Here is a 27,327-nt window from a genome sequence, read left to right as displayed (position 1 = left end):
AGTCAAGGTTCTGAACATCAGGCAACATCTGAACAGCTGATATCAGGCAACAATGCTATGAACACATTGGCACCTGCCTAATGAGTCATTTCACACACACACACACACACACACACTGCACTACCCCTTCAGCTCAATCACTTTGGTTTACCTCCTAGCCAAATCTCACACCTCACCACAACTCACTGAAACTTCTTAATTTACAAAATGTGACACGCCATGTTGATAGACATGTAACTTTGGGGCCCATTTCCCCTCCCCATTTCCCCTCCCCAGTTTAAGGATGGAGTCAATCCATAATGGTATGTGTGCCACAATATTCCTCATGCGTCAGGTTAGCGCCCTGTACAACCAGCTTGACTGCCATGTCGACAAATCAGGTCTGACTTAATGAGATTGGGGTTTCTGTGGGTATCAGGGCAAGGATTCGTCGGCTGGAATACGTCCCTCTCGCTTCATATCTCACACGGGTACACGGGTTGAAAATGGCTGATTTTGTCATTGATAAGCACCTAAATTGGAACGCAGTGGCTATACATGAAGTCAGAACTCAAGTTATCCACTTCACAGTGCTGTATGGGTTTTGACTGACAGACGTTAAACTTGAGCACCGCGTGCAACAAAAAGGTGCATTGAAATCACTTAGGAACTTTGCAGTTTGATGAGGTGTGTAGCCACACTATTACTCAAACCCCCGTCATGTTTTTTTCTGACCTTATTCTCTCCCCACTATCTCCAAAGTGTTCCCTTTCAATTGCTACCATAGTCATGCGTATGCTTTTTATAATCGTGTTGGAAACATCTCACTTCGGCTCTATTGATATTGGCCAATTTCCACAAGCGTAAGGGGTTAATAATAGTGATATTATTTCAAATTAAGGTACCATACCGCTGGAGAGGAATGGAAAGGGAGGCTGTTTTGAAGTGCTCATTATTATTATTTTAAATCAATACCCATGTACAGAGGTTTCCGGGTAAGCCAAAACAAATGGGAGAATTATGTAATTCGATTTTAAAATTTTATTTAACTAGGCAAGCCAGTTGAGTACAAATTCTTCTTTACAATGACAGCCTAGTGTACAGTTGAGAGTCCCTTCTTGTTTCACACGGTTAAACATTTGCTTTAGTACATTAAATCAAAAAACACACTTGGTTGCAGCACCTGGAAAATGTGGACATAACCTTAGGAGCTTTCCACCATAAAAGTCCCGGAAACAGCTTTGATTGACAGATACCCATGGCAACCATTTTATTGTGTGGCAGTATTACTCGCATGGTGATGTTTACGTGGCCCAAATAATTGCATGCACAACAGACTGCAATCTATGAGGACGACAACAACTATCCCAGCCCAACACCTTACATAGTGCAGCCACCAGCATCTGTCCACGTCGGCATCTCGGAAACCTCAGTAAATTTATCGGTGTCATGCACGTTAACGCAAACTTGCGCGCGGCTAAAATGTTCCGTGTGATTTCCCCCACGTATCTTTAAGGCTTATGGTACGGTACAGTGATACCATACAAGGCTCTACCTCACCGTCCTCAAGCCTGACTGGGTTGCACTGTTAACCACTGAAGTGGATGATTGACTGTGAGCAAGCCCACCACTGGATACAATGTGACGCATGAGACTCGACACGAGGCTCTGCTTGTAACATATCATAATGGCAGCCACGAATAATGAGCATGGGCACTCTCCCTTTAAAATTGCACTGATAAATAACAAGTCCCATGTCCCGCGAGTGCCCCTAGAGCCAGTCGGCTGGCTTCGTTCTAAAGCACTGTCCTCGTTAATAGGAGGTTTTTGATGCATTGGCTGTGGTCATGGGATGGATGGAGGTTACCTACTAAACCAAACCATCTTGTTCCTATGCAATTATGGGAGGATCTATCCTTTTTGACACTATATGATTTGCCATTTATTTCTATTGGCCACCAAATAATCTGAAACAACCAAAACAAACGGCAAATGAATCCAAGAAATGTGTAGAGTCAGAAGCTTGATGTAGTCATTGCATGCTGGGAACATGGGACCAAATACTTAACTTTGTACTACTTCAATACACATAAGTGAATTTGTCCCAATACCTTCGGTCCCCTAAAATGGGAGGACTATGTACAAAACGTGCTGTACTTTCTAAACGGTTCACCCGATATAATACCCTCAAATTAAAGCTGACAGTCTGCACTTTAACCTCAGTCATTATATCATTTCCAATCCAAAGTGCTGGAGTACAGAGCCAAAACAACAAACCATTTGTCACGGACCCAATACTTTCAGAACTTCAATAACACAGCCAAATTAAACTAAATTGCCTCTATTAAACTGAATTTACTGAAAGGAAGATAGGACTTCTTACCTGCGCGCAAACTGGGAGTTTGCAGAGGCACTGGCGGAGACATTTCTGGGGCTTTCTTGGGGACTACTTCCAGCTGAAACACAACAATCAGACTGTCAGAGTTTTATCACTGGGACATGTTTTTTTTTTCATTCTGAAGAAATAAGACATGTTGCTGTAACTGTAGTCCGCTGTCATTCTTGGGAGCTGATGACGCACAAGTAAAGGACACAAATCGGTCTCAGGTGGAACTGAATTCAATGAACTCTAGACATATTTACGACCGTGTGGTCTGGAGAGGACAGGGTTTTTTGTGACGTTCCTAACTCACGCTCACTTGATAAGGCGCAACTCCATCCGTAGCATTGAACTTTTATTAACCGTCTGGCCATCCGGATTTGCTGGGATGCAAATAAGCTTGACTGTCCCGCTTGTTACAATGGAAGAGGATAACAAGTCTCAGATTGACTAAGTCCCCCACTGGCTCACAACCAATAACAATGAATGAAGCCTTTCTTTCATATGAAGTATATTTCATGTCCCCTAAAGCGATTACAAATACACACCCCCCCCCCCCCCCCCCCCCCGGTTTCGCAGTAAGGAGATCGTGATCTGTACGTGAACGTCTTCGGTAACTTCAGCTTCAAAACAGAAGCCAAACAGTAACTTGAACTTCGTCAGCTCAGCTGCTGCGTTTTAATTTGTCTGTCTGAGGATACCCTGAACACGTATCATGTGGTTAGCTGTGTCTGTGTGCATTGTGCTCTGCTGGCACAATGCACTGGAAAGGCCTGATTGGTCTGCTGTCTCTAATGTCACATGTTGATTGGTTTGCTATGTGTTTATCGCATGCTGGTCTGGTATCTCTATCGCGTACAGAGTGCAGTGCAGAGACAGCTCACAACGCCTACCTGTGGCAAGGGGGAGAGGTGAGAGTGGTCGGGAGAGTGAGGGCGAGGGGGTCCCGACCGCCAGACCCCTTTTGTTGTTACGGCAACTGTGTGGGGAAAAAAAAGGGAGAGAATTGCTTTTTGACACATTAAAGTAGTGGAACATAAACAGTTGTGATATTGGGGCTTGAATGCAACATGCAGGTGTAATGAATATTTTTCCTGTATGATACAGTACATACTTCCACCACAAGTTAAGAACTCGTGATACAGCAGATTTACCATTCAAATTGTTTTGGAAAAAAATTGGGACCTTCTGTTTTTGCCTTATAGTTCCCCATCACAATCTAGGCAGGGCAGTAACAACCATCTAATTTGGTTGAATTGAACAATTTAGATAAACCCAAATTAGTGAGCTCAGCAGTCCATTGGTTAAAAACCATCTCTGTTATTAGAGGACTACAGTGCCTGCAGGGTGTGGTAGATTTACAGAATGGAAGGAACTCATTTTCAGTTTGTTTGTTTTCGGAGATGACGGATCCCCAGCCCCCATTGTTGACGTTGGTATTGATATTACAGTGGCAGCCCATCTCGCTGGCAGTGAGCTAAAATAATTGAGGAGCTCAGACGACAACGGAGTCTGACATTTCTGGGTTGGCATGGAGATCGGATTACAAAATATGCCCCTTGTAATAAAATGAATTTCATGAATCTATTAAGTCATCAAACTTTGTGGAAATCAAATCACAACCAAAACACTTAGAGGCAATGGAAATGATTTCTGTCTCAATTTATCAACAACCCGTATCGCTAGTAGGGACTTCACCCAGTTCCATGCATAAGGAAGCGAAGTTAAAAATCAAATTTTAAAAAAAATTAGGCGGGTGAATGCTTGGCTGTTGACACTGCTGCTATTAGCGGTCAGGCACACCTTGAGGTTTTTCCCCATCCACCGGCAGGATTCTAAAACAAAACGTAGTAGGCTATGGTCAAACATGCCGCTTACAGACATTTACTGAATCGCCAATGTAAGCTACTGTAGTGAAATACCTTTTCTACAAAATGTTACAAAAATTATACTAAAATATTTAAGGACATTTTGAGTGCCAATACATATTTCAGTGCCAACCCTGCTTTTTCTATTAAGTTCATGTCACTAAATAGAGAACTCATGTGAATAGCATAGAACTTCCATGAATAGCCAGGGTGTTTTTTTGCTTAAAAGATGGACTCACTATGCAGAAATTGCTCTGCTTCTCCGGGATGCTAAAATTCGAATAGGTCGCCTAATTTCAGATTACGGAGACAAAACAAGCAAGTATAGCGAAGAGAATCATTGTACTATCTGAACCACTGAAATATATTCACCATAACCAATGATATTGCATTTTCAGCTGGTGTACAAAACAGAACGTTAGACACAAAAAAAAAAAAAAAAACTTAAGCACAGGAAGCGTAGAAAAGTCACAGAACAGATCTGTGAACTGACCTCAAAAAAGGCACTAAATCAGTCAGATCTACCGCTTCTTAGACTTGCTTTCAATGAGAATGACATGTCTATAACTCACATTTCTGTGAATTTGGTCAGGTCGCACCAAAAGTTACATATTGCAGCTTTAATGCACACAGCTTTTGCTCATTTGCGTAGCGAATTGTTTAATGGAACAAATTAAACATTAAAACCTCAAATCATGGTAACCTCGTAAACAATTTATTTAGACCTGGCGTTTATTTGTTGAAATGTGTGCCCTTGCCCAGCTATTAAAGGGTCAATTATACAGTTTTGCTTTATACTTCAGCCTGGTCTCAAACACTAGACGTAACATAAATGAGAATCTAGGAAATTAGTACGATATGGTTACGTAAGACAGAAGGTTACTTAAGCCAACAAAAAAAAAAGTTGGGTGGGTGGGCGTTGATCACAAACGTCTAGCAATGCAAAGGTTGTGTTTGAATCTCCTCATGGATATCTTTACCCTTTTAGCAACTACTTAGCATGTTAGCTAACCCTTAAGCTAACTCTAACCACTAGCCTAGTTAACGTTAGCCACCAAGCCAACTTTAGCCACAACAAATTTGGACTCGTAACATATCATACAGTATCAAAAATTCATATCATATTTTATGAATTTTACCTTTATTTAACTAGGCAAGTCAGTTCAGAACAAATTCTTATTTTCAATGACGGCTTAGGAACAATGGGTTAACTGCCTTGTTCAGGGGCAGCTCGGGGATTTGAACTTGCAACCTTTCAGTTACTAGTCCAACGCTCTAACCACTAGGCTACACTGCCGCCCAAAATGGATGATGAACGTCCAAATTCTTAACATTCCATATAAAATAGATGACGTCGACAAATTAATACATACCATACCAAACTTTAACATAGAGGGGTTTGGCTAAATGTGAAAGACATTTCAGTTGAACACATTCAGTTGTACAACTGACTAGGTATCCCCCTTTCCTTTCCCTTTGTGCTGAGGTCAGTTCAGTTTACATTTTTTTTAAATTATCCGTTTTCCCTTTCGCAATTTATTTTGAAACATTAAATGCACTATGCATTGTAGGATGAATGCTGTAACACTGAATAAAACATGACTGCCCATTACTGCTTATTATCCATCATTTATTCACATTACTTTAATAAAATCTTCATTTAATTTGGTGATTATATGATTTCATTCCAGGTCATCATCTCTATAGAGCTGTTGCCTACGCAGTCTGACAAAATCATTTTAGTAGTTCAGTATAAGGCAATAAGGCATACTTTTATGACGACTGAATACCAACTATCAAATCACTTAGATCATGTATTTTCAGGCTCACAAAGCAACTGTTTTCTATCCCTCTAGATCTTGCGTTCTCTAATTCTGTGTCTGCGCCGCACAGAACGGCAAGTTTAAGGGGGCACGGGGCGGCAGGGTAGCCTAGTGGTTAGAGCGTTGGACTAGTAACCGCAAGGTTGTGAGTTCAAACCCCCGAGCTGACAAGGTACAAATCTGGTACAAATCTGTCGTTCTGCCCCTGAACAGGCAGTTAACCCACTGTTCCTAGGCCGTCATTGAAAATAAGAATTTGTTCTTAACTGACTTGCCTGGTTAAATAAAGGTTAAAAAAAAAAAAAAAATGGATTATGGTCATTGTAGTTAATTACCATGTTCTGTGCTAAACTACATAGAATATTTGCCTGTTGGAAACTACAACTCCCTACTACATCACACAACTCAGGCTTGATCTGATTTCTCTCTACAGAAATGGCATTCAAATAATTGATCTAAAGTTGGTCAATTAACCAAAAAAATTAAATGTTGGTTGACCGCTCAGCACTACATATACTAATTTGAGTATCCCGTATTTCCATTTACTATGTTACATCTACCCCTGAGTCCAGGTTGCATTTTTAGCTCGACTATAGTATAACCTATACCAGTTGCACTCAACTCCTACCCTCAGCTGCCTGCTGGTTTTCTGTTCTACCTGATAATTGCACCCACCTTGTGTCCCAGGTCTAAAATCTGTAGAGGGGAACAATTTGAAAAAAGCAGTGGAGCTGGCTTCGATGTCAAGATTTGAGTTTGTGGGGCCTATACTGTAATGAACAAGTTGTGAGCCTTCTGCATGAACAACACAGCTGCTGCTTCTATAAGACAATACATAGGCAACATTAACCGCATAGTCTACAATGGCCACGTTTCTCTATCGGAAAAACAACACTAGGGCGGATGTAAACCGACAAATACGGTAGTTGAGACCATAACGCGAAACCATAGTGAACAACATGAAATCAAAGACCAATGTGTTATATTGTCGTGAATGGGGAAAGTTAGAGAAAATCTTCACCATTTTTTTTTTTTTTTTTTAAATAAGCGACATCATTTTGGTCTGCATTTCAATTGTCTTAGTCAAAGCAATAAGCTAAACTGCGCGGGTCCCATTTTAAGTCCTACACTACCACTGATTTAAATAGTTTAACAAATCAGATGATAATTTTAAAAAAAAATCAGATTACCTTCTCGATCTTTTCATCATGGCCCCAGTCACAAAACTTGTTTTGTAGCTGGGCAAGACTGTCCAGTAGTGATTCTGATCAGACATGATGAATTAAAGCGATACAAAGTGATACTTTGAATCAAATGTCGTAAATGTCCACTATCTCTTGAGAAACATATTTGTTATTTCCTCGGAAAGCACTCGGAGTCCGTAACCAAAAACTCCGACAATGGTTAGCACTATCTGACTGCATACCCGTGGCAGTTCAGGCAAGAAAGCAACCGTAAATGATGCCGTCATCGCTTTATTTCTTCCCTGTGAATTTTCGCGCATTACATTACAAGACTTTCGTGCACATCATCAATACTTCCAAATCACCAAAACGCGTAAACTGATTTTTAAAAAACTTCCCAGAAACAGCTAATAATTGTACAGATAATTGTGTCAGCCCATCGGTTGGAGGAGGGATTGCCGCCGATGGGAGGAAGTTGTCATTTGGGGATTGTTGCGCTCACATGAAAGTTTGATCATGGGTTTTACATCGATTTGAATGTCATGGACCACGTTTACATCTATACCAATATCCAGTTATTACTCGGAATACTAAAGTATTATGTTTGAGTTGACGCGTATAAAACATCTTATCCCGTTTACAATAACCCGAAACAATCTTGAATCCCGTTTGAGAAACTCGGATAAGATGCCCGGTATAAGCTGATTTTAGACGGGATACTGTGACATGTCGACACCTTATCCCGTTTACTGTTGTTTTTCACGGTCTGCGCAGGCTCAGTTTCGCATATCATGGGTGTGGTGTGATGAGTTGTCATCGGATTGTCGAACAAATCACTAAAAAAAGTAGGCTATACATGCCGCAGTTTGATCCGCCATAATAATGTATTTTCTGAGACACCGTACAGCCTACTAGCTTAGATAAATAAGGGGTGAAAGTAGCCTAAGTTTCCACTTATAATTTCCAACATTAGGTAGTCCATTTGTTTGTCAACTAGGCTATAGTTAAATACACGCAGCTTCTCTTCTGTTATAAATTGTTGTCCCAGAAGACTAAATAAAGTAGTGTTCACCAGAATAATGTCTTATATCGGTCCAGAAAGGCTTCTTAACAGCTTCTATCCTCAAGCAATAAGACTCCTGAACAGCTAATCAAATGGCTACCCAGACTACTTGCATTGTCCCTCCCCTCTTTTTTGCGCTGCTGCTACTCCGTTTATTATCTATGCATAGTCACTTTAATAACTCTACTTACATGTACATAGTACCTCAATTACCTCGACTAACCTGTGTCCCCGCACATTGTACCGGTACCCCCCTGCATATGGCCTCGCTACTGTTATTTTACCTCTGCTCTTTAATTATTTCTTATTTTTATTCTTATTTATTTTTTACTTAACACTTATTTTTCTTAAAACTGCATTGTTGGTTAAGGGCTTGTAAGTAACTATTTCACTGTTGTTTTCGGCAAATGTGACAAATACAATTTGATTTGAAAATGTGATTTGATCAGTAAACCCAACGAAGTGTTGTCCCATGTTTCATGAACTGAAATGTTTGATTCCCAAGAAAAGATTGTGCACAAAATATGAGTAACAAATTGGTTTACATCCCTGTTAATGTGATCATTTCTCCTTTGCCAAGATAATCATCCACCGGACAGGTGTGGCATATCAATAAACTAATTAAAAAGCATGAGCATTACACACGTGAACCTTGTGCTGTGGACAATAAAAGGCCACTGTAAAATGTGTATTTTTGTCATACAACAATGCCACAGATGTCTCAAGTTTGAGGGAGTGTACAATTGGCATACTGACTGCAGGAATGTCCACCACAGTTGTTACCAGAGAATTTAATGTTCTACCACGTCGTTTTAGAGAATATGGCAGAAGGATTCAATCGGCCTCACAACCTCAAACCACATGTAACCACACCAGCCCAGGGCCTCCACATCTGGCTTCTTCACCTCCGGGATCGTCTAAGACCAGCCACCCGGACAGTTGATGAAACTGTGGGCTTGCACAACCTAAACATTTCTGCACAAACTGTCTGAAACTGTCTCGGGGAAGCTCATCTGCGTTGCTTGTCATCCTCACCATGGTCTTGCACTGGCTGCAGTTCGGCGTCGTGACAGACTTCAGTGGGCAAATGCTCACCTTCAATGGCCACTGGCATGCTGGAGAAGTGGGCTCTTCATGAATTAATCCCGGTACTGTTCCAGGTAGATGGCAGACAGCATGTATGGTGTCATGTGGGAGAGCAGTTTGCCGATGTCAACGCTGTGAACAGAGCGTTGTGGTAATGGTATGGGCAGGCATAAGCTACAGACAAACACAATAGCATTTAATTGATAGCATTTTCAATGCACAGACGTCCCGTGACGAGATCCTGAAGCCCATTGTTGTGTAATTCATCCACTGCTATTACCTCATGTTTCAGCACGTTAATGAACGGCCCCATGTCGCAAGGACTTGTACACAATTCCTGGAAGTTGAACATGTCCCAGTGCTGCCATGGCCTGCATACTCACCAGACATGTCACCCATTGAGCAAGTTTGGGATGCTCTGGATCGACATGTACAACAGCGTGTTCCAGTTCCTGCCAATATGCTAACAAAGCATTACATGGGCTTGCTCCTACCCATCTTTCCGATTTGGTCCTGCTATACATATCTACACATACGTTACGGTCACAAAACGCAGGCCTCCTAATTGTCCCTAGAATTTCTAAGCAAACAGATGGAGGCAGGGCTTTCTCCTATAGAGCTCCCTTTTTATGGAATGGTCTGCCTACCCATGTGAGAGATGCAGACTCGGTCTCAACCTTTAAGTCTTTACTGAAGACTCATCTCTTCAGTGGGTCATATGATTGAGTGTAGTCTGGCCCAGGAGTGTGAAGGTGAACCTGGCATGATGACTCCTTGCTGTCCCCAGGCCACCTGGCCGTGCTGCTGCACCAGTTCCAACTGTTCTGCCCGAGGCTATGGAACCCTGACCCGTTCACCGGACCTGCTACCTGTCCCAGACCTGTTGTTTTCAACTCTCTAGAGACAGCAGGAGTGGTAGAGATACTCTTAATGATCGGCTATGAAAAGCCAACTGACATTTACTCCTGAGGTGCTGACCTGTTGCACCCTCTACAACCACTGTGATTATTATTATTTTACCCTGCTGGTCATCTATGAACATTTGAACATCTTGGCCATGTTCTGTTATAATCTCCACCCGGCACAGCCAGAAGAGGACTGGCCACCCCTCATAGCCTGGTTCCTCTCTAGGTTTTGGCCTTTCTAGGGAGTTTTTCCTAGCCACTGTGCTTCTACACCTGTATTGCTTGCTGTTCAGGGTTTTTGGCTGGGTTTCTGTACAGCACTTTGAGATATCAGCTGACGTAAGAAGGGCTATATAAATACATTTGATTTAAAAAAATATATAATAATAATAATAATAATAATAATAATAATATCCAGCAACTTCGCACAGCCATTGAAGAGGAGTGGGACAACTTTTCACAGGCCACAATCAACAGCCTGATCAACTCGCACTGCATGAGGGAAGTGGTCACACCAGATACTGATTGTTTTTTTGATCCATGCCCCTCTTTTTTTTTAACTATCTGTATTCCCAGTCATGTGAAATCCATGGATTAGGGCCTAATGAATTTATTTGGCAGATTTCCTTATTAAACTGTAATTTAGTAAAATCTTTTTATTTTATTTTTATTTTATTGTTGCGTTTATATTTTTGTTCAGTGTAGGTAAGTCCGTTTCATTTAGGGCCCGTGAGAAGATGCAATAACTCCAAAACAGTGGAATGATTGGTCCTGTCAACAGTTTGACTGTTTTTTTTTAAGGAAATGAAAAGCTGAGAAAACGATTGAACACATTTCTGATAATACGTCTGTTCGTCTTGGGTGCCTATTTTATGTGGTTGAAGTACTGTCTGCTTGCATAAGTGACAAAGATAACACATTACATGCCCATTCCCATTTTCTCAAGAAAATATATTTTTATATGTACACATTTCTCCACGACCTTTTCAAGACAAAATTAACATTTGTTGTATCCTTTTACTGCAAGAAATGCATCATTCTGCAGTAGTTAATATATTACGCTACATAAGCCTACAGTCAGTGTTCAGATTTCAGTCTTCTCATGTCAGTCAGTCACTGACAGTCACTCAATTCGCCATTTACCAATTTTAGATTGGTAAATTAGTCTAGCCAGCTATCATGGCTGAAGGCAGGTATTCGGTAACATGACCGAATACAAACAGTGCAGCTATTCCCTCCGCAAGGCTATCAAACAAGCTAAGCGTCAGTACAGAGACAAAGTAGAATCTCAATTCAACGGCTCAGACACAAGAGGCATGTGGCAGGGTCTACAGTCAATCACGGACTACAAGAAGAAATCCAGCCCAGTCACGGACCAGGATGTCTTGCTCCCAGGCAGACTAAATAACTTTTTTGCCCGCTTTGAGGACAATACAGTGCCACGGCCTGCAACGAAAACATGCGGACTCTCCTTCACTGCAGCTGAGGTGAGTAAGACATTTAAACGTGTTAACCCTCGCAAGGCTGCAGGCCCAGACGGCATCCCCAGCCGCGCCCTCAGAGCATGCGCAGACCAGCTGGCCGGTGTGTTTACGGACATATTCAATCAATCCCTATACCAGTCTGCTGTTCCCACATGCTTCAAGAGGGCCACCATTGTTCCTGTTCCCAAGAAAGCTAAGGTAACTGAGCTAAACGACTACCCCGTAGCTGCACCGTAGCACTCACTTCAGTCATCATGAAGTGCTTTGAGAGACTAGTCAAGGACCATATCACCTCCACCCTACCCGACACCCTAGACCCACTCCGCCCAAATAGGTCCACAGACAATGCAATCTCAGCCACACTGCACACTGCCCTAACCCATCTGGACAAGAGGAATACCTATGTGAGAATGCTGTTCATCGACTACAGAAAAACAGCTTCTATCTCAAGGCCATCAGACTGTTAAACAGCCACCACTAACATTGAGTGGCTGCTGCCAACACACTGACACTGACTCAACTCCAGCCACTTTAATAATGGAATTGATGGGAAACGATGTAAATATATCACTAGCCACTTTAAACAATGCAACCTTATAATGTTACTTACCCTACATTATTCATCTCATATGCATACGTATATACTGCACTCTATATCATCGACTGCATTCTTATGTAATACATGTATCACTAGCCACTTTAACTATGCCACTTTGTTTACATACTCATCTCATATGTATATACTGTACTCGATACCATCTACTGTATCTTGCCTATGCTGCTCTGTACCATCACTCATTCATATATCCTTATGTACATATTCTTTATCCCCTTACACTGTGTATAAGACAGTAGTTTTGGAATTGTTAGTTAGATTACTTGTTGGTTATTACTGCATTGTCGGAACTAGAGGCACAAGCATTTCGCTACACTCGCATTAACATCTGCTAACCATGTGTATGTGACAAATAACATTTGATTTGAATACAGACCAGACACATACCCAAGGGCCCAAGGACACGTACCCAAGTTTAAAAAAAAACTCCACCCCATGGCAAAATCTCATTCAGGGCCCTCAAAAGGCTAGAGCCGGCCCTGATGACACCCATTACTGTCCAACTATGTCAATAAGAAGCCCACAACAGAACAATATCTGTCTTATTGCACACCAATGGAATATGCCAGAGCTTCATCTTGGAGCTCTGCAATAGGCTATGATAGGGTCACTAGGGAAATACACTAATTCTGACTGACATGTCATTAGGAAATATGTAGAATTCATTGCAGGATATGTGAAGTTATTTATTTTGAATCACACATACAGATTTTATTTCCATACTAATTGACAAGACCTCAAAGCATTGGATGTGCATGCACGCATACTATAAACATACGTACAGTCCTTTCATAAAATGTGTGGGGGTACGTTTGATTAGATGTATCTATACACAGAGTGTACAAAACATTAGGAACACATACCTAATATTGAGTTGCACTCCCTTTTGCCCCCAGAACAGTCTCAATTTGACAGGGCATGGAATCGACAAGATGTAGAAAGTATTCCACAGGGATGCTGCCCATGTTGTGTCAAGGAGCCTGGATGTCCTTTGGGTGGTGGACCATTCTTGATACACAGAGGAAACTGTTGAGCGTGGAAAAACCCAGTAGCGTTACAGTTGACACTCAAACCGATGCACCTGGAACCTACTACCATACCCCATTCAAAGGCACTTAAATATAATGATCTCAATATCCAAATTAGTAGTTACAGTCTTGTCCCATCTCTGCAACTCCTGTACGGACTCAGGAGCAGCGAAGGCCGAGAGCCATGCATCTTCCGAAACACAACCTTGCCAAGCCGCACTGCTTCTTGACACACTGCTCCCTTAAGTCAGCCACACCAATGTGTCAGAGGAAACGCCGTACAACTGGCGACCGTGTTAACGTGCATGCGCCTGGCCCGCCACAGAAGTCACTAGAGCACGATGGGACAAGGACATCCCGGCCGGCCAAACCCTCCCCTAACTCGGAAGATGCTGGGCCAATTGTGCGACACCTTGTAACACGCCTCGAACTCATCTTTAGTGATGCCTCGAGAAATGCGATGCAGTGCCTTAGACCGCTGCGCCACTCAAGAGGCCCCAGCACTTAAATCTTTTGTCTTGCCCATTCACCCTCTGAATGGCACGCACACACACAATTGTCTCAAGGCTTAAAAATCCTTATTTAACCTGTCTCCTCCCCTTCATCAACACTGATTGAAGTGGATTTAACAAGTGACATCAATTAAGGATCATAGCTTTCACCTGGCCAGTCTGTCGCGGAAAGAGCAGGTGTTCCTAATGTTTGTACACTCAGGTTTATATTCTCATTCAATCTACCACTGTTTGTTAACATGTCCAAATATATTATTAACGTAAGGCCTATCTGCCACCTCAAGGCACTACCACTCGCAAAACTGGTTTGGGGTGTGAAACCACATTTGCCTACAAGACAATTCACAAGCAGCTTTTTAAGAGGTGTTGCCTCCTGGAAGTTCCAAGTAAATGTCAGCTACGACAAACAACACCTCGTGACACCCTTTGGTTTTGTATCAAACGGTGTAAGGAGAGCAGAGATAACCAGTGCTGATCTTTAGTGATACTTACATGTTCCCCCTTCGTGGAAGGCTCAGCTCTTTCTGGAATTGAGAGAGTGGCTCATTAAAATGGTGACAATGACAGTAAAGATAGTCTTGCAAAAAGGTAAAGGCTGTTTGATTATGAACTTAGTCTATGACAGCTATGTCCCCTGTTGTTCATTTCCCGTGCTATATGTAAAGATAGTATAGCTCTGGCCTAGTTCTGTAGGTCTTCAATTGGTTCTCTCATTCATAGTCATTTTGTAGGTTCTGTTTGCTCAGATTCTTAAGCCCTTGTACATTATCATGCACAGTCTACAGACAGAGCATACGCATCCCGAAAATGATGTGCCTCAGTGCGCTGTATTTTCAAAGATAAAAGCGGGTCGTTTCACAACCATAATCACATTCTCATTGCAGGCTCATGTAAGATGAAGGTATCAATCAATAAATATAACTTATTTTGGGTATGGGGGGCAAGCACATTCACACCAACATCTTTTAGAATAGGTTTAGAGCTAACAATGCTAAAGGGATTTTAACAGCAAAGCCGCCATCTGAGTAATTGGTTGGAATTGAAAACAAGGACAAGAATTGAGTCATCTATACTGGATATAAGACAGCTAGGTTAACATAAAAAAGGGATGTTTACCAATCATCCACCCCTAAATGTAATTGACCTCAACGCCCATATCACCACAGAAACCTAGTGTTGACAATAATAAGACAATCTGTAGAAAACTGTCTGTAGAAACAAACGATTTATTAACTACACCTTCGCATCCACAAGCTTGCCCTTGAGTGCCAACGCACGCAGCATTCATGTGTGTAGAATGGATCGATACGGTAACCTATCCATGACCATTGCAAAACAAGGTGGCACAATACATGGGAAGCGAAATTGCTTTGAGATTTCCAGAATTTGTGATCACAAGAACTGGCCATAAAACTGCGCCCAATGTAAACAGATTATTTTGTTTAGTAAAACAGCAATTGACAATCACAAAATAACCCTAGAGAAAGAGAGAAATGCATCTTTGCCCTAACGTGGGTCAACAATTGTTTGTGTTGGCCTATCATTAAAATGTTCTAATGCCAGAACACAACTGCAAAGCATTATCATTTCAATCTTCAATAGCTATGCTGATGTTGTTTTATTGTTGAGTTTCTTACCTGCAGCCCACGACGTCTGAGAATGTTTGGCTCGTCCATTGTAGTATAAATTATGACTACACCGCTGACTCCCTTTTTCCAATTTCATTCAACCCATACTGCGTCCTCCTGTATTATACGCTTCACTGCGAGTGGATGTCACGGACGCGAATAGCTTCATCCCAAAACGGAGAATTTCGTTTAATTGCCAGCCGCCCGGTGACCTGCCCAGCCGTGAGAATTGGGAGTGAATGTGCAGGGAGGTACTTCTGACAAATCGCTTAAGGTGGCAGTGCGGGGACCTTATATCTCATTGATCCTACGCAACCTTTTTCCAACCCCTGTCTCACTCGTTTTTTTCAGGTAGGATATGCACTAATATCCTATTTGCAGTTCTACAATATATTTACATTCTATTTATCTGTATATATCTACCCATGTTCTGTGTTTGTGTGACGAGAAGCAACGTTTTGCTTAAAATCCCATTCAGATGTCTTTCATGTACCCCTTATTAATGTACTAATCAATACAATATCGACTTGAAGGAGGTTCGTTATACTCTTCATATGAGTGCACTGTTGTGATACATGTTGTGTAACTCTACATCATCATTGGCCCATGCATGAAATAAAATAACTTCAGATGACCATAAACAATGGTGCAACTCTTGACAGTCAAATGGTGAAATGACTTGATCGATGATGTCAGTCTCCAAGTGGCACCACAATGTTTTCGTACAACAATGGCTGTGTCTTGTCATGTGGTGTCATGTCCATTGATGTAAGCTGGTAGCATGAATCATACATTGTTCTGTTTTTGCAAATTGTGGGTTTTGTCTTTAATGCTGTGCTTAAAGAACCTTAAGGATCCGTCCGTCCCTTTTTTTCAATTTTCGCCCAAAAATGACATACCCAAATTTAACTGCCTGTAGCTCAGGACCTGAAACAAGGATGTGGATATGTGAAATGAATGTAGGAGAATATAACACATTAGATCTGGTAGAAGATGATACAAAGAAAAAAACATGCGTTTTTTTTGACCATCTTTGAAATGCAAGAGAAAGGCCATAATGTATTATTACAGCCCAGGCACAATTTAGATTTTGGCCACTAGATGGCAGCAGTGTATGTGCAACGTTTTAGATGGATCCAATGAATCATTGCATTTCTGCTCAAACGTTTGTATCAAGACTGCTCAAATGTGGCTAATTGGTTAAATAATAACTTTAAGTTCATAACTGTCCACTCTCCTCAAACAATTGCATGGTATTCTTTCACTGTAATAGCTACTGTAAATTGGACAGTGCAGTTAGAATAACAAGAATTGAAGTTTTCTGCCAATGTAAGATATTTCTATGTCCTGGGAAATGTTCTTGTTACTTACAACCTCATGCTAATCGCATGAGCCTACGTTAGCTCAACCGTCCCGTGGGGGACCCACCAATCCTGTAGAGGTTTTAATCCAAGGTCATCTTCCTTATGTAAACATTAATATCCCCCAAACTTTTAAGGTTGGGAATAACATACACCTACAGTATATCTTATCTACAGAGGTTCAATGTCATAGTCATCCCTTTTCCTTACACACAAAAACTATTTTAATCCAGCACTGTTGGGTTACGTGAATGACCCAACACGTTGGGTTTCTTGATTTACCACAAAATGCGATTACTTTGACCCAGCAGTCGGTTGCTTTTTACTCTTTTGCTGGGTTATTTTTATTAGTGTATTTTTGACCCAGCAGTGGGTTATTTCTTACTTTATTGCTGGGTTATTTTTCTACTTCTCTATTCTACTTCTCTATTATCTGTTAATTCTCTAAAATGTACAAAATATGTATAACCATAACAATCAATGTTACAACATTTCGACACCGTCTATGAAATTCTTAAAATGACATATGGCCAATCATGACAAATTGTAGATAAAATACAAAATGTGTATTTTGAATGATTCATTTCAGCTCCAAAGTGAAGTCATGCAAAAGATAAACAAATGCGGAACACACAAATAAAAAAATAAAAATCACAGGAGCCCCAGCAATTAAAGCTGAGGAAAGGGGGTGAAGAAAAGTAAACACTTTACCCTTTACTCCCCCAAACCCCTACCAGGTATCCATTTTCCATAGGAATTCTTGTAAAACAGCTAAACATAATGTCCTCTGCTCCAGAGCCTGCTCAGTCATGATAGTGAATGCCATGGAGTAGGGGTGATTGTCCCACGAGAGTCAGAGCAAAGGGTTCGGTTCCTCTTGTCCTTTTGGTCGCCTGGCGAAGATATTCAGCCATATTGGTTGCAACCTGGGGATGATAACATATGATTATAAAAAGTTGAACAATAATCAAGGCACTCATCACACTCTTGCACAAGCCCACACACTCACACATACACAAATTGTGGCCTTTCCTTTTGCTCAGAATGTGCAGTACTCATATACAGTCCATTGGCATGTGACGGGTGTCAATCTGCATTGATTTGAGTCCAGCCACTTTGTGCGTGGTTTACTCAAGTAGAAGTAAAATGACTGACATTGAAAAATAGTGCTTTGAAGAGCTACTCAATTACAGTAACAATAATATTTGTAATTCGTTACTTCCCACATCCTGTTTTACAGTGTTGCATATTAAATCGTATTCAGTATTCCACATGTATACTTACGATACAATATGACTTTCAGGCCTCATCAAAGCTTGGGCGGGCAGTCTTCTTTCCAACTCGTTACTTGTGGTGGGAGAATCAGTCTCAGGATCAGGTCGTCTTTCGTATCTTGGGGACAAAGACATAAGCTTTAAAGAGGACAGACAACATGGATAAACATTGGAGACACTACTTTGATTTCAATATGTAGCTACCTGCACTCGGGAAACTGGTGGTGCGAGAAATACTTTCAGGGTCACGAGGTTGGTCGCACCTTATTTGGTAATAGTAATGGCTGGAACGGAATTAATGGAAAGGTATCTAAAAAGTGTTTGATTAGTATCTGGGGGACAAGAGACATAACAAGGTTTAAGGGGACAGTCAAAATGGATAAACATTTGAGAAACAATTTTAATTTCAATATGTGACATCAGCTACATGCATTTGATGCGCTGGTGGTGGGAGAAGCACTCTCAGGGTCATGCAGCTTATAGTGTCTGGGCAGTGGGGGACAAAGACATTAGCATAGTTTAAGTGGAGAGTCAAAATACATAGCCTAAACTAGGCTTGAACAATTGTGACACTCCTTTCATTTCAACATGTAGCTAGCTAGCTATAGCTACCTAAAGTAATGGTCTGCCTCTAGACAAAGCCAACTAACTACCTCACTAACTCAGAAACAATTCAGGAAAAAAAACATACAGTAACTGAACCACCATAAAAGGAGGAGTAATATGCTTGCCACTATGCCACTAACTATGTTAAATTAACTCAGAGACAGTGAATAGGCCTAGCTAGCATATACAGTGCATTCGAAAGTCTTCCGACCCCTTAACTTTTTCCACATTTTGTTACGTTACACCCATATTCTAAAAAGTATTGAATAAAACATTTCTCACCAATCTACACACAATACCCCATAATGACAAAAAACATAAATACCTTATTTACAAAAGTATTCAGACCCTTTGCTATGAGACTCGAAATTGAGCTCAGGTGCATCCTATGTCCATATATCATACCTGAACTGTTTCTACAACTTCAATGGAGTCCACCTGTAGTACATTCAATTGATTGGACGTGATTTGGAAAAGCACACACCTGTCTATATAAGGTCCCACAGTTGACAGTGCATGTCAGAGAAAACACAAAGCCATGAGGTTGAAGGAATTGTCTGTAGAGCTCCGAGACAGGATTGTGTCTGCACAGATCTGAGGAAGGGTACCAAAACATTTCTGCAGCATTGAAGGTCCCAAAGAACACAGTGGTCTCCATCATTCTTAAATGGAAGAAGTTTGGAACCACCAAGACTCTTCCTAGAGCTGTCCGCTAGGCCACACAGAGCAATCGGGTGAGAAGGGCATTGGTCAGGGAGGTGACCAAGAACCAGATGGTCACTCTGACAGAGCTCCAGAGTTCCTCTGTGGAGATGGGAGAACCTTACAGAAGGACAACCATCCCTGCACCACTCCACTAATCAGGCCTTTATGGTAAGCCTTTCTTCAATAAAAGGCACATGACAGCCAGCTTGGAGTTTGCCAAAATGCACTTAAAAGACTCAGACCATGAAAAACTAAATTCTCTGGTCTGATGGAACCAAGATCGAACTTGTTGGCCAGAATGGCTAGCGTCATGTCTGGAGGAACCCTGGCACCATCACTACGGAGAAGCATGGTGGTGGCAGCATCATGCTGTGGGGATGTTTCTCAGTGGCAGAGACTGGGAGACTAGTTAGGGTCGAGGGAAAGATGAATGAAGCAAAGTACTGAGAGATCCTTGATGAAAACCTGCTCCAGAGCACTCAGGACCTCAGACTGGGGCAAAGGTTCAACTTCCAACAGGACAACAACCCTAAGCACACAGCCAACACAATGCAGGAGTGGTTTCGGGACAAGTCTCTGAATGTCCTTGAGTGGCTCAGTCAGAGCCCACACTTGAACCCAATCAAACATCTCTGGGGAAACATGACAATTTCTGTGCAGCGACACTCCCCATCCAACCTGACAGAGCTTGAGAGGATCTGCGGAGAAGAATGGGAGAAACTTCCCAAATAGACGTGTGCCAAGCTTGTAACGTCTTACCCAAGAAGACTTGAGGCTGTTATTGCTGCCAAAAGCGCTTCAACAAAGTACTGAGTAAAGGGTCTGAAAACGCATGTAAATGTCATATATATACAGTATATAACACACACACACACACACACACACACACACACACACACACACACACATACACAAAAATGTCTAAAAACCTGTTTTTGCTTTGTCATTATGGGGAAATGTGTGTAGATTTGAGGGTGGGAAACTATTTAATCCATTTTAGAATAAGACTAATGTAACAAAATGTGAAACAAGACAAAGGGTCTGAATACTTTCCAAATACACTCCATATACTGTACTTATTTCGTTTTGTTTACACTGTTCCAAATGGTCAGAAAAAGTAATAATATTGTACTCAAACAGCAACTCTATGTCACACATAATCCACACGCAACACTTGCTCCTATACCCTCCTTTTTTCTTGATCTCCAGTAGTTTCCACGACTTCCCCTTTCCCTCCTGAGCAACCAGTAAACATTTGCCAATTTCAAGTTTCTTTTTCATGTCCTCCGCATCCATTTTGGTGTCACATGTTATTCTGTTCGGAGCTTGTGATAACCAATTTATTGATGTGATTATTATAGGCTATTGGTCAGGCCCTATTGGTCACATGCATGCAATGCTTACATGTTTCACGTAAAGAGTGCAAGGGTTGAAGGAATAGGAAATGTTTCTCCCCCCAAAAATTGATTTTGGTAACAGAACTTTTCAGTCAGAAACAAGTAATAAACTAAATGGCTGAAATGATGTTGCAGTTTCAGCATGGACAGTGCAATAAAAACTTGCTGTGCCGTGGTGCCTTTTTGCTGCAGTAGGGAGGAGAGTGAGACAACGTGCACCAGTCCTACAGGCACTCGCTAGCTAAGTAACTAGCTAGCTAATGCTCAAGCTAGTATGAATGGGGTTGTTTGCTATCTAGCGAGCTAACATTATATAAAATTGTCAACGACTGAAATAATATGTAATTAATATAGCTGGGTCTATTTAACCTGAATGGATAATAAGTAATGTTTGTTAGCTAATTTATTACTCACAGTTTTTGGTCAGCCACAACGCCTTGCCCATGTGTCAGTCGAAAAGTATTTCCAATCTTCTTCGATGGGGTTTAACAGCTGTTGGCATCCAATGTAAATGGTGTATTAACGCCACCGGACGGGGTATTGAATAAGAAACAAAAAATACATTGCAGGAAAGTGGGAAAATCATGACTCTCACCGACTCCACACTTTCCAGACTTTTCTCAAGACGTTAAACGGATTTCTCAAGTAGCATTGATCGAAAACCCTTACTCCGACTAAAAACGAGTCTAGTGGTTTCCTATTTTCCACCACAGCTTTATTTCTCAGGTTTCCCATTTTCTGTACCATTAGCTTCACCGACTCACTAGCAGTTTCAAACAAAACCTCAGTTTCCACCATCTTTTCCTGAGCAGAAGTCACTTCCCCAAAAAACCCTCAGTAATTCGACTCAGCGGGAGCTGCACTGTCTGGTAGACAAAAATAATAATATTTTTCGAGAATGGGTTGGCGGATCGCATCCAACATTTAAGATGCATACACCACCATCTACCATACTGTAGTGTGAGGCCAGTCACGGCCTACCTACATGAAATTCTCTTCATTAGTCCTGTTCCTCTAAGAAAGTTAAATAGAGTCCTAGACACCACACCACTGGACAAAAGGAACACCTATGTGAGAATGCTATTCATTGACTACAGCTCAGCATTCAACACCATACTACCCTCAAAGCTCATCACTAAGCTAAGGAACCTGGGTCTAAACACCTCCCTCTGCAACTGGATCCTGGACTTCCTGACGGGCCGCCCCCAGGTGGTGAGGGTAGGTAGCAACACATCGGCCACACTGATCCTCAACACTGGAGCTCCCCAGGGTTGCGTGCTCAGTCCCCTCCTGTGCTCCATGTTCACCCACGACTGCATGGTCAGGCACGAATCCAACACCATCGACGACACAACAGTGGTAGGCCTGATCACCGACAACGACGAGACACCCTATAGGGAGGTGGTCAGAGACCTGGCCATGTGGTGCCAGAATAACAACCTATCCCTCAACATAACCAAGACTAAGGAGATTATTGTGGACTACAGGAAAAGGAGCACCAAGTACGTCCCCATTCTCATCGATGGGGCTGTAATGGAGCAGGTTGAGAGCTTCAAGTTCCTTGGTGTCCACATCAACACCAAACTAGAATGGTTCAAACACACCAAGACAGTCTTGAAGAGGGCACGACAAAGCCTATTCCTCCTCAGGAAACTAAAAATATTTTGCATGGGTCCTGAGATCCTCAAAAGATTCTACAGCTGCAACATCGAGAGCATCCTGACTGGTTGCATCACTGCCTGGTACGGCAATTGCTCGGACTCTGACCGCAAGGCACTACAGAGGGTAGTGCGTATGGCCTAGTACATCACTGGGGCTAAGCTGCCTGCCATCCAGGAGCTCTACACCAGGCGGTGTCAGAGGAAGGCCCTAAAAATGGTCAAAGACCCCAGCCACAGACTGTTCTCTCTACTACTGCATGGCAAGCAGTACCAGAGTGCCAAGTCCAGGACAAAAGAGCTTCTCAACAGTTTTTTTACCCCCAAGCCATAAGACTCCTGAACAGGTAACCAAATGGTTACCAGGACTATTTGCATTGTGTACCTCCCCCCAACCCCTCTTTTACGCTGCTGCTACTCTCTGTTCATCATATATGCATAGTCACTTTAACCAGACCCACATGTACATACTACCTCAATATCCCTGACTAACCGGTGTCTGTATATACAGTGGGGCAAAAAAGTATTTAGTCAGCTACCAATTGTGCATGTTCTCCCACTTAAAAAGATGAGGCTTGTAATTTTCATCATAGGTACACTTCAACTATGACAGACAAAATGAGGGGAAAAAATCCAGAAAATCACATTTGTAGGATTTTTTATTTATTTATTTGCAAATGGTGGAAAATAAGCATTTGGTCACCTACAAACAAGCAAGATTTCCGTCTCTCACAGACCTGTAACTTCTTCTTTCAGAGGCTCCTCTGTCCTCCACTCGTTACCTGTATTAATGGCACCTGTTTGAACTTGTTATCAGTATAAAAGACACCTGTCCACAACCTCAAACAGTCACACTCCAAACTCTACTATGGCCAAGACCAAAGAGCTGTCAAAGGACACCAGAAACAAAATTGTAGACCTGCACCAGGCTGTCTGCAATAGGTAAGCAGCTTGGTTTGAAGAAATCAACTGTGGGAGCAATTATTAAGAAATGGAAGACATACAAGACCACTGATAATCTGCCTCGATCTGGAGCTCCACGCAAGATCTCACCCCGTGGGGTCAAAATGATCACAAGAACGGTGAGCAAAAATCCCAGAACCACACGGGGGGACCTAGTGAATGACCTGCAGAAAGCTGGGACCAAAGTAACAAAGCCTACCATCAGTAACACACTACGCCGCCAGGGACTCAAATCCTGCAGTGCCAGACGTGTCCCCCTGCTTAAGCCAGTACATGTCCAGGCCCGTCTGAAGTTTGCTAGAGAGCATTTGGATGATCCAGAAGAAGATTGGGAGAATGTCATATGGTCAGATGAAACCAAAATATAACTTTTTGGTAAAAACTCAACTCGTCGTGTTTGGAGGCCAAAGAATGCTGAATTGCATCCAAAGAACACCATACCTACTGTAAAGCATGGGGGTGGAAACATAATGCCATGGGGCTGTTTTTCTGCAAAGGGACCAGGACGACTGATCAGTGTAAAGGAAAGAATGAATGGGGCCATGTATCGTGAGATTTTGAGTGAAAACCTCCCTCCATCAGCAAGGGCATTGAAGATGAAAGTGGCTGGGTCTTTCAGCATGACAATGATCCCAAACACAACGCCCGGGCAATGAAGGAGTGGCTTCGTAAGAAGCATTTCAAGGTCTTGGAGTGGCCTAGCCAGTCTCCAGATCTCAACCCCATAGAAAATCTTTGAAAGTCTGTGTTGCCCACAACAGCCACCAAAACAGCACTGCTCTAGAGGAGATCTGCATGGAGGAATGGGCCAAAATAACAGCAACAGTGTGTGAAAACCTTGTGAAGACTTACAGAAAACATTTGACCTCTGTCATTGCCAACAAAGGGTATATAACAAAGTATTGAGATAAACTTTTGTTATTGACCAAATACTTATTTTCCACCATCATTTGCAAATAAATTCATAAAAAATCCTACAAATGTGATTTTCTGGATTTTTTTCTTCTCATTTTGTCTGTCATAGTTGAAGTGTACCTATGATGAAAATTACAGGCCTCTCATCTTTTTTAGTGGGAGAACTTGCACAATTGGTGGCTGACTAAATACTTTTTTGCCCCACTGTAGCCTTGCTACTTATTTTCAAAACGTCTTTTTACTGTTGTTTTATTTCTTTATTTACCTACACAACTCTTATTTTTTTTGCACTATTGGTTAGAGCCTTTAAGTAAGCATTTCACTGTTGTAGTCGGCGCACGTGACAAACTTTGATTTGATTTGACTTCCCTCACAACACCACCCAAACCCCGTCCAGCCTTTCTAACCCTTTCACACAATCTCTCTCTATCTACGTCATACAGTTCACAAAATATCAACACATGCTCTACAGTTTCCTCCACTAAACACTCATCACACAGACCTGTTTCATGTCTCCTTATCATCCACAATGTGGCATTCAAACCTGGTGTGTCCAAACCGCAGTCCACTCCACACAACTTCCTCTCTCCTACATCCCATACTGCCCACCTCTTCCTTAACTGACCGGTGAATGCAATAAAATTGCCTCCCCTTACTACTAGCATCCCACTTCCTTTGACAAAGATCGAGCCCTTTTGCCCGAATGAAGGATTTGACTTCCCTACAGCCCAACGGGAACTGAATATCTAACCCCTCTCTCCTCACTGCCCTCTTAGTCATCACATCAGCCTTCTAATTACCCTCCACACCCACGTTGGCGGGAACCCAGCAAAAGCTTATCACCACTCCCATCCCATTAACAGCACCATCATTTACACAAACAAGTCTCCACTATCCGACCTGCTCGTCTTCACACTACTCAACACTGCAGTCGAATCAGAGCAGGTCACCACTCAGAGTGGTTTAACCTCCTCCACCCATCTCAAACCTATAATTATGGCCATCAACTCGGCTGCATAAACTGACACAATCAGTTAACCGCTTACATACTCAAACATTGAAATCTGGGATATACACCCCTGCCCCCACCCTACCACTGACTGGATCCTTTGAACCATCTGAATCCTTAAACAAATAAAAACTATTATCAATATATCTCTCCATACCACATCTCACGTCCTCATCCCATTCTCTCCCACCCTCAGTCATATCCACATCTATACTTTGTTCAGAAAGAGTCACTGAGGAATGTTCCCCAATGCAATTGCAGGCCCTATCCCTCTCCCCCAGTCCATATTCTACCCAATTGTCCACCCGTATGCCCTCTGCTTGCCCACTCCTTGCTCCCAACATTCCCCAGTTGCCATGACCGCAGGATGTCCTTCTGAACTCTTTCAACCTCGACCCAGTACGCTAATGCAAGTTTGTCTGGCCTTATCCTCAGTGGCAGTTTCCCACTATCCACCTGCAATGCCTCAACAGGTGTCGGCCTGAAGGCACCCACACACAATCTCAGGACCCTTGACTGTATCCTATCTGTCACGATCGTCGAAAAGGACGGACCAAGGCGCAGCGTAAGTTGAGTTCCATATATTTTATTAAAGTGAAACTTCAAAAACAATAAATAAACAATGACCGTGAAAGCCGTGGTGCAACATGCACACACACACAAAACAATATCCCACAAAGCAGGTGGTAACAAATGACAACTTAAGTATGATCCCCAATTAGAGACAACGATAAACAGCTGCCTCTAATTGGGAACCATACTCACCAACAAACATAGAAATACAAAATACTAGATAACCCCCCCTAGTCACGTCCTGACCTAAAACACCGTAGAGAACCCTGAGGGCTCTCTATGGTCAGGGCGTGACACTATCCAGGAACTATCGTACTGTTATGGCTGCTGATTCATATACAAAGCACCCATAATCCGAAGATGATCTGATCAAAGCCTGAAACATATACAACAGTGTTTGCCTATCCGACCCCCAATCATATCCTGCCACTGCCCCCATGAGGTGCGGCGCCTTGCTGCACTTAATTTCCATATACTAAACATGTCCCTTCCAATACTTAAACTCAGACACCCTACCTATATCCTGACCGTATATTTGCAGCCTAACACCTTCCTCCTAGAATACACCATAAAGCAGGACTTGGCCACAGACATCCTAAACCCCCATGTTAGAGACCAATCTTCCACAGCTCCCACAGCTTCTTGCATCTTCCTCATCACATATTTCACCTTCCCACCTCTCTTCCATATGGCCCCATCACCAGCATACACGGCTGGACCCAGTCCCTGTCCCACCTTAAATATGTAATCTATCATCAGGGTGAACAACATCCGGCTAACCTCACTTCCCTGGGGAGTACCATTGTCCACTTCAAACCACATTGACAATTCTTACCCCACTCTCACTGGTATGACCCGAATGAAAAGGAAGTCCATGATCCAGTAATACAGACGTCCCCTTCCTCTTCTTCAAGGTTTTATTGGTGGACTACATCCAAACATTGTGTATTGCCGCCACCTACTGGGAGGGGTGAAAACTGAGAAACTTTAACGCACATATATATATATATATATATATATATATAACAAATAAACCCTGCTCAGGCTTTGGGGTCTGAGAAGGTGGGACTGCACTAGACAGTACTCCATGCAGCTCTTCAGATGTAAAATATTTTAATTCCCAGAAATAGTTCAGCTGCAGAAACAATGATATTGTCTTCCTTTCACCTTGTCCAGTTCTGTTTGTCGCCATTCCCATAAATGACACAAAGTCCACTTTCTTCACATGAAGGATTTCTGGGTCCTGCTGTGGATTCTCCAGCTGTGGTCTAGTCTCCAATGTAGGCATACCGGTCTTCACTACCGCCGGA

At 42.2% G+C, this 27,327-nt stretch overlaps 1 protein-coding gene and 1 long non-coding RNA gene across 14 annotated transcripts in view; both read right to left on the bottom strand.

Annotated features, from left to right (window-relative positions):
• Window positions 1–16,112, bottom strand: part of LOC110530128 (microtubule-associated serine/threonine-protein kinase 3) — a 51,973-nt gene extending 35,861 nt beyond the window's left edge. For 2 of the 5 annotated variants that reach the window (XM_036985683.2, XM_090182005.1), the window contains exons 1-4: window positions 15,566–16,112; window positions 14,421–14,452; window positions 3,253–3,338; window positions 2,363–2,435 (exon numbers count right to left, since the gene is read on the bottom strand). In XM_036985683.2, the coding sequence (XP_036841578.2) occupies window positions 2,363–2,435; window positions 3,253–3,338; window positions 14,421–14,452; window positions 15,566–15,604 (230 nt within the window). In that variant the 5' untranslated portion in view covers window positions 15,605–16,112. Of the gene's footprint in view, window positions 1–2,362; window positions 2,436–3,252; window positions 3,339–7,240; window positions 8,385–14,420; window positions 14,453–15,565 lie in introns of those variants that run through there. The other 3 variants (XM_036985682.2, XM_036985684.2, XM_090182006.1) reach the window with 2 other exon arrangements.
• Window positions 16,113–17,468: 1,356 nt separating this feature from the next.
• On the bottom strand, window positions 17,469–26,915 carry LOC110530127 (uncharacterized). Of its 9 annotated transcripts, none has more exons than XR_002474483.3 (5): window positions 26,853–26,915; window positions 21,314–21,391; window positions 18,396–18,523; window positions 18,202–18,309; window positions 17,469–17,843 (listed from the first exon to the last, which is right to left on the bottom strand). It is a non-coding gene; the product is annotated as an uncharacterized LOC110530127 (long non-coding RNA). The 9 variants fall into 9 exon arrangements; XR_016482462.1 differs by having other exon boundaries at window positions 18,396–18,475; XR_002474484.3 differs by lacking the exon at window positions 26,853–26,915 and adding an exon at window positions 21,495–25,156.
• Between the last annotated feature and the right edge of the window lie 412 nt (window positions 26,916–27,327).

This window comes from Oncorhynchus mykiss, chromosome 8, assembly GCF_057628025.1.
Source record: "Oncorhynchus mykiss isolate SJ-2025 chromosome 8, ASM5762802v1, whole genome shotgun sequence".
Lineage (NCBI taxonomy): Eukaryota > Metazoa > Chordata > Actinopteri > Salmoniformes > Salmonidae > Oncorhynchus > Oncorhynchus mykiss.
Note: the sequence above shows the minus strand (reverse complement) of the source record. Positions and strands in the feature narration are given on the sequence as shown.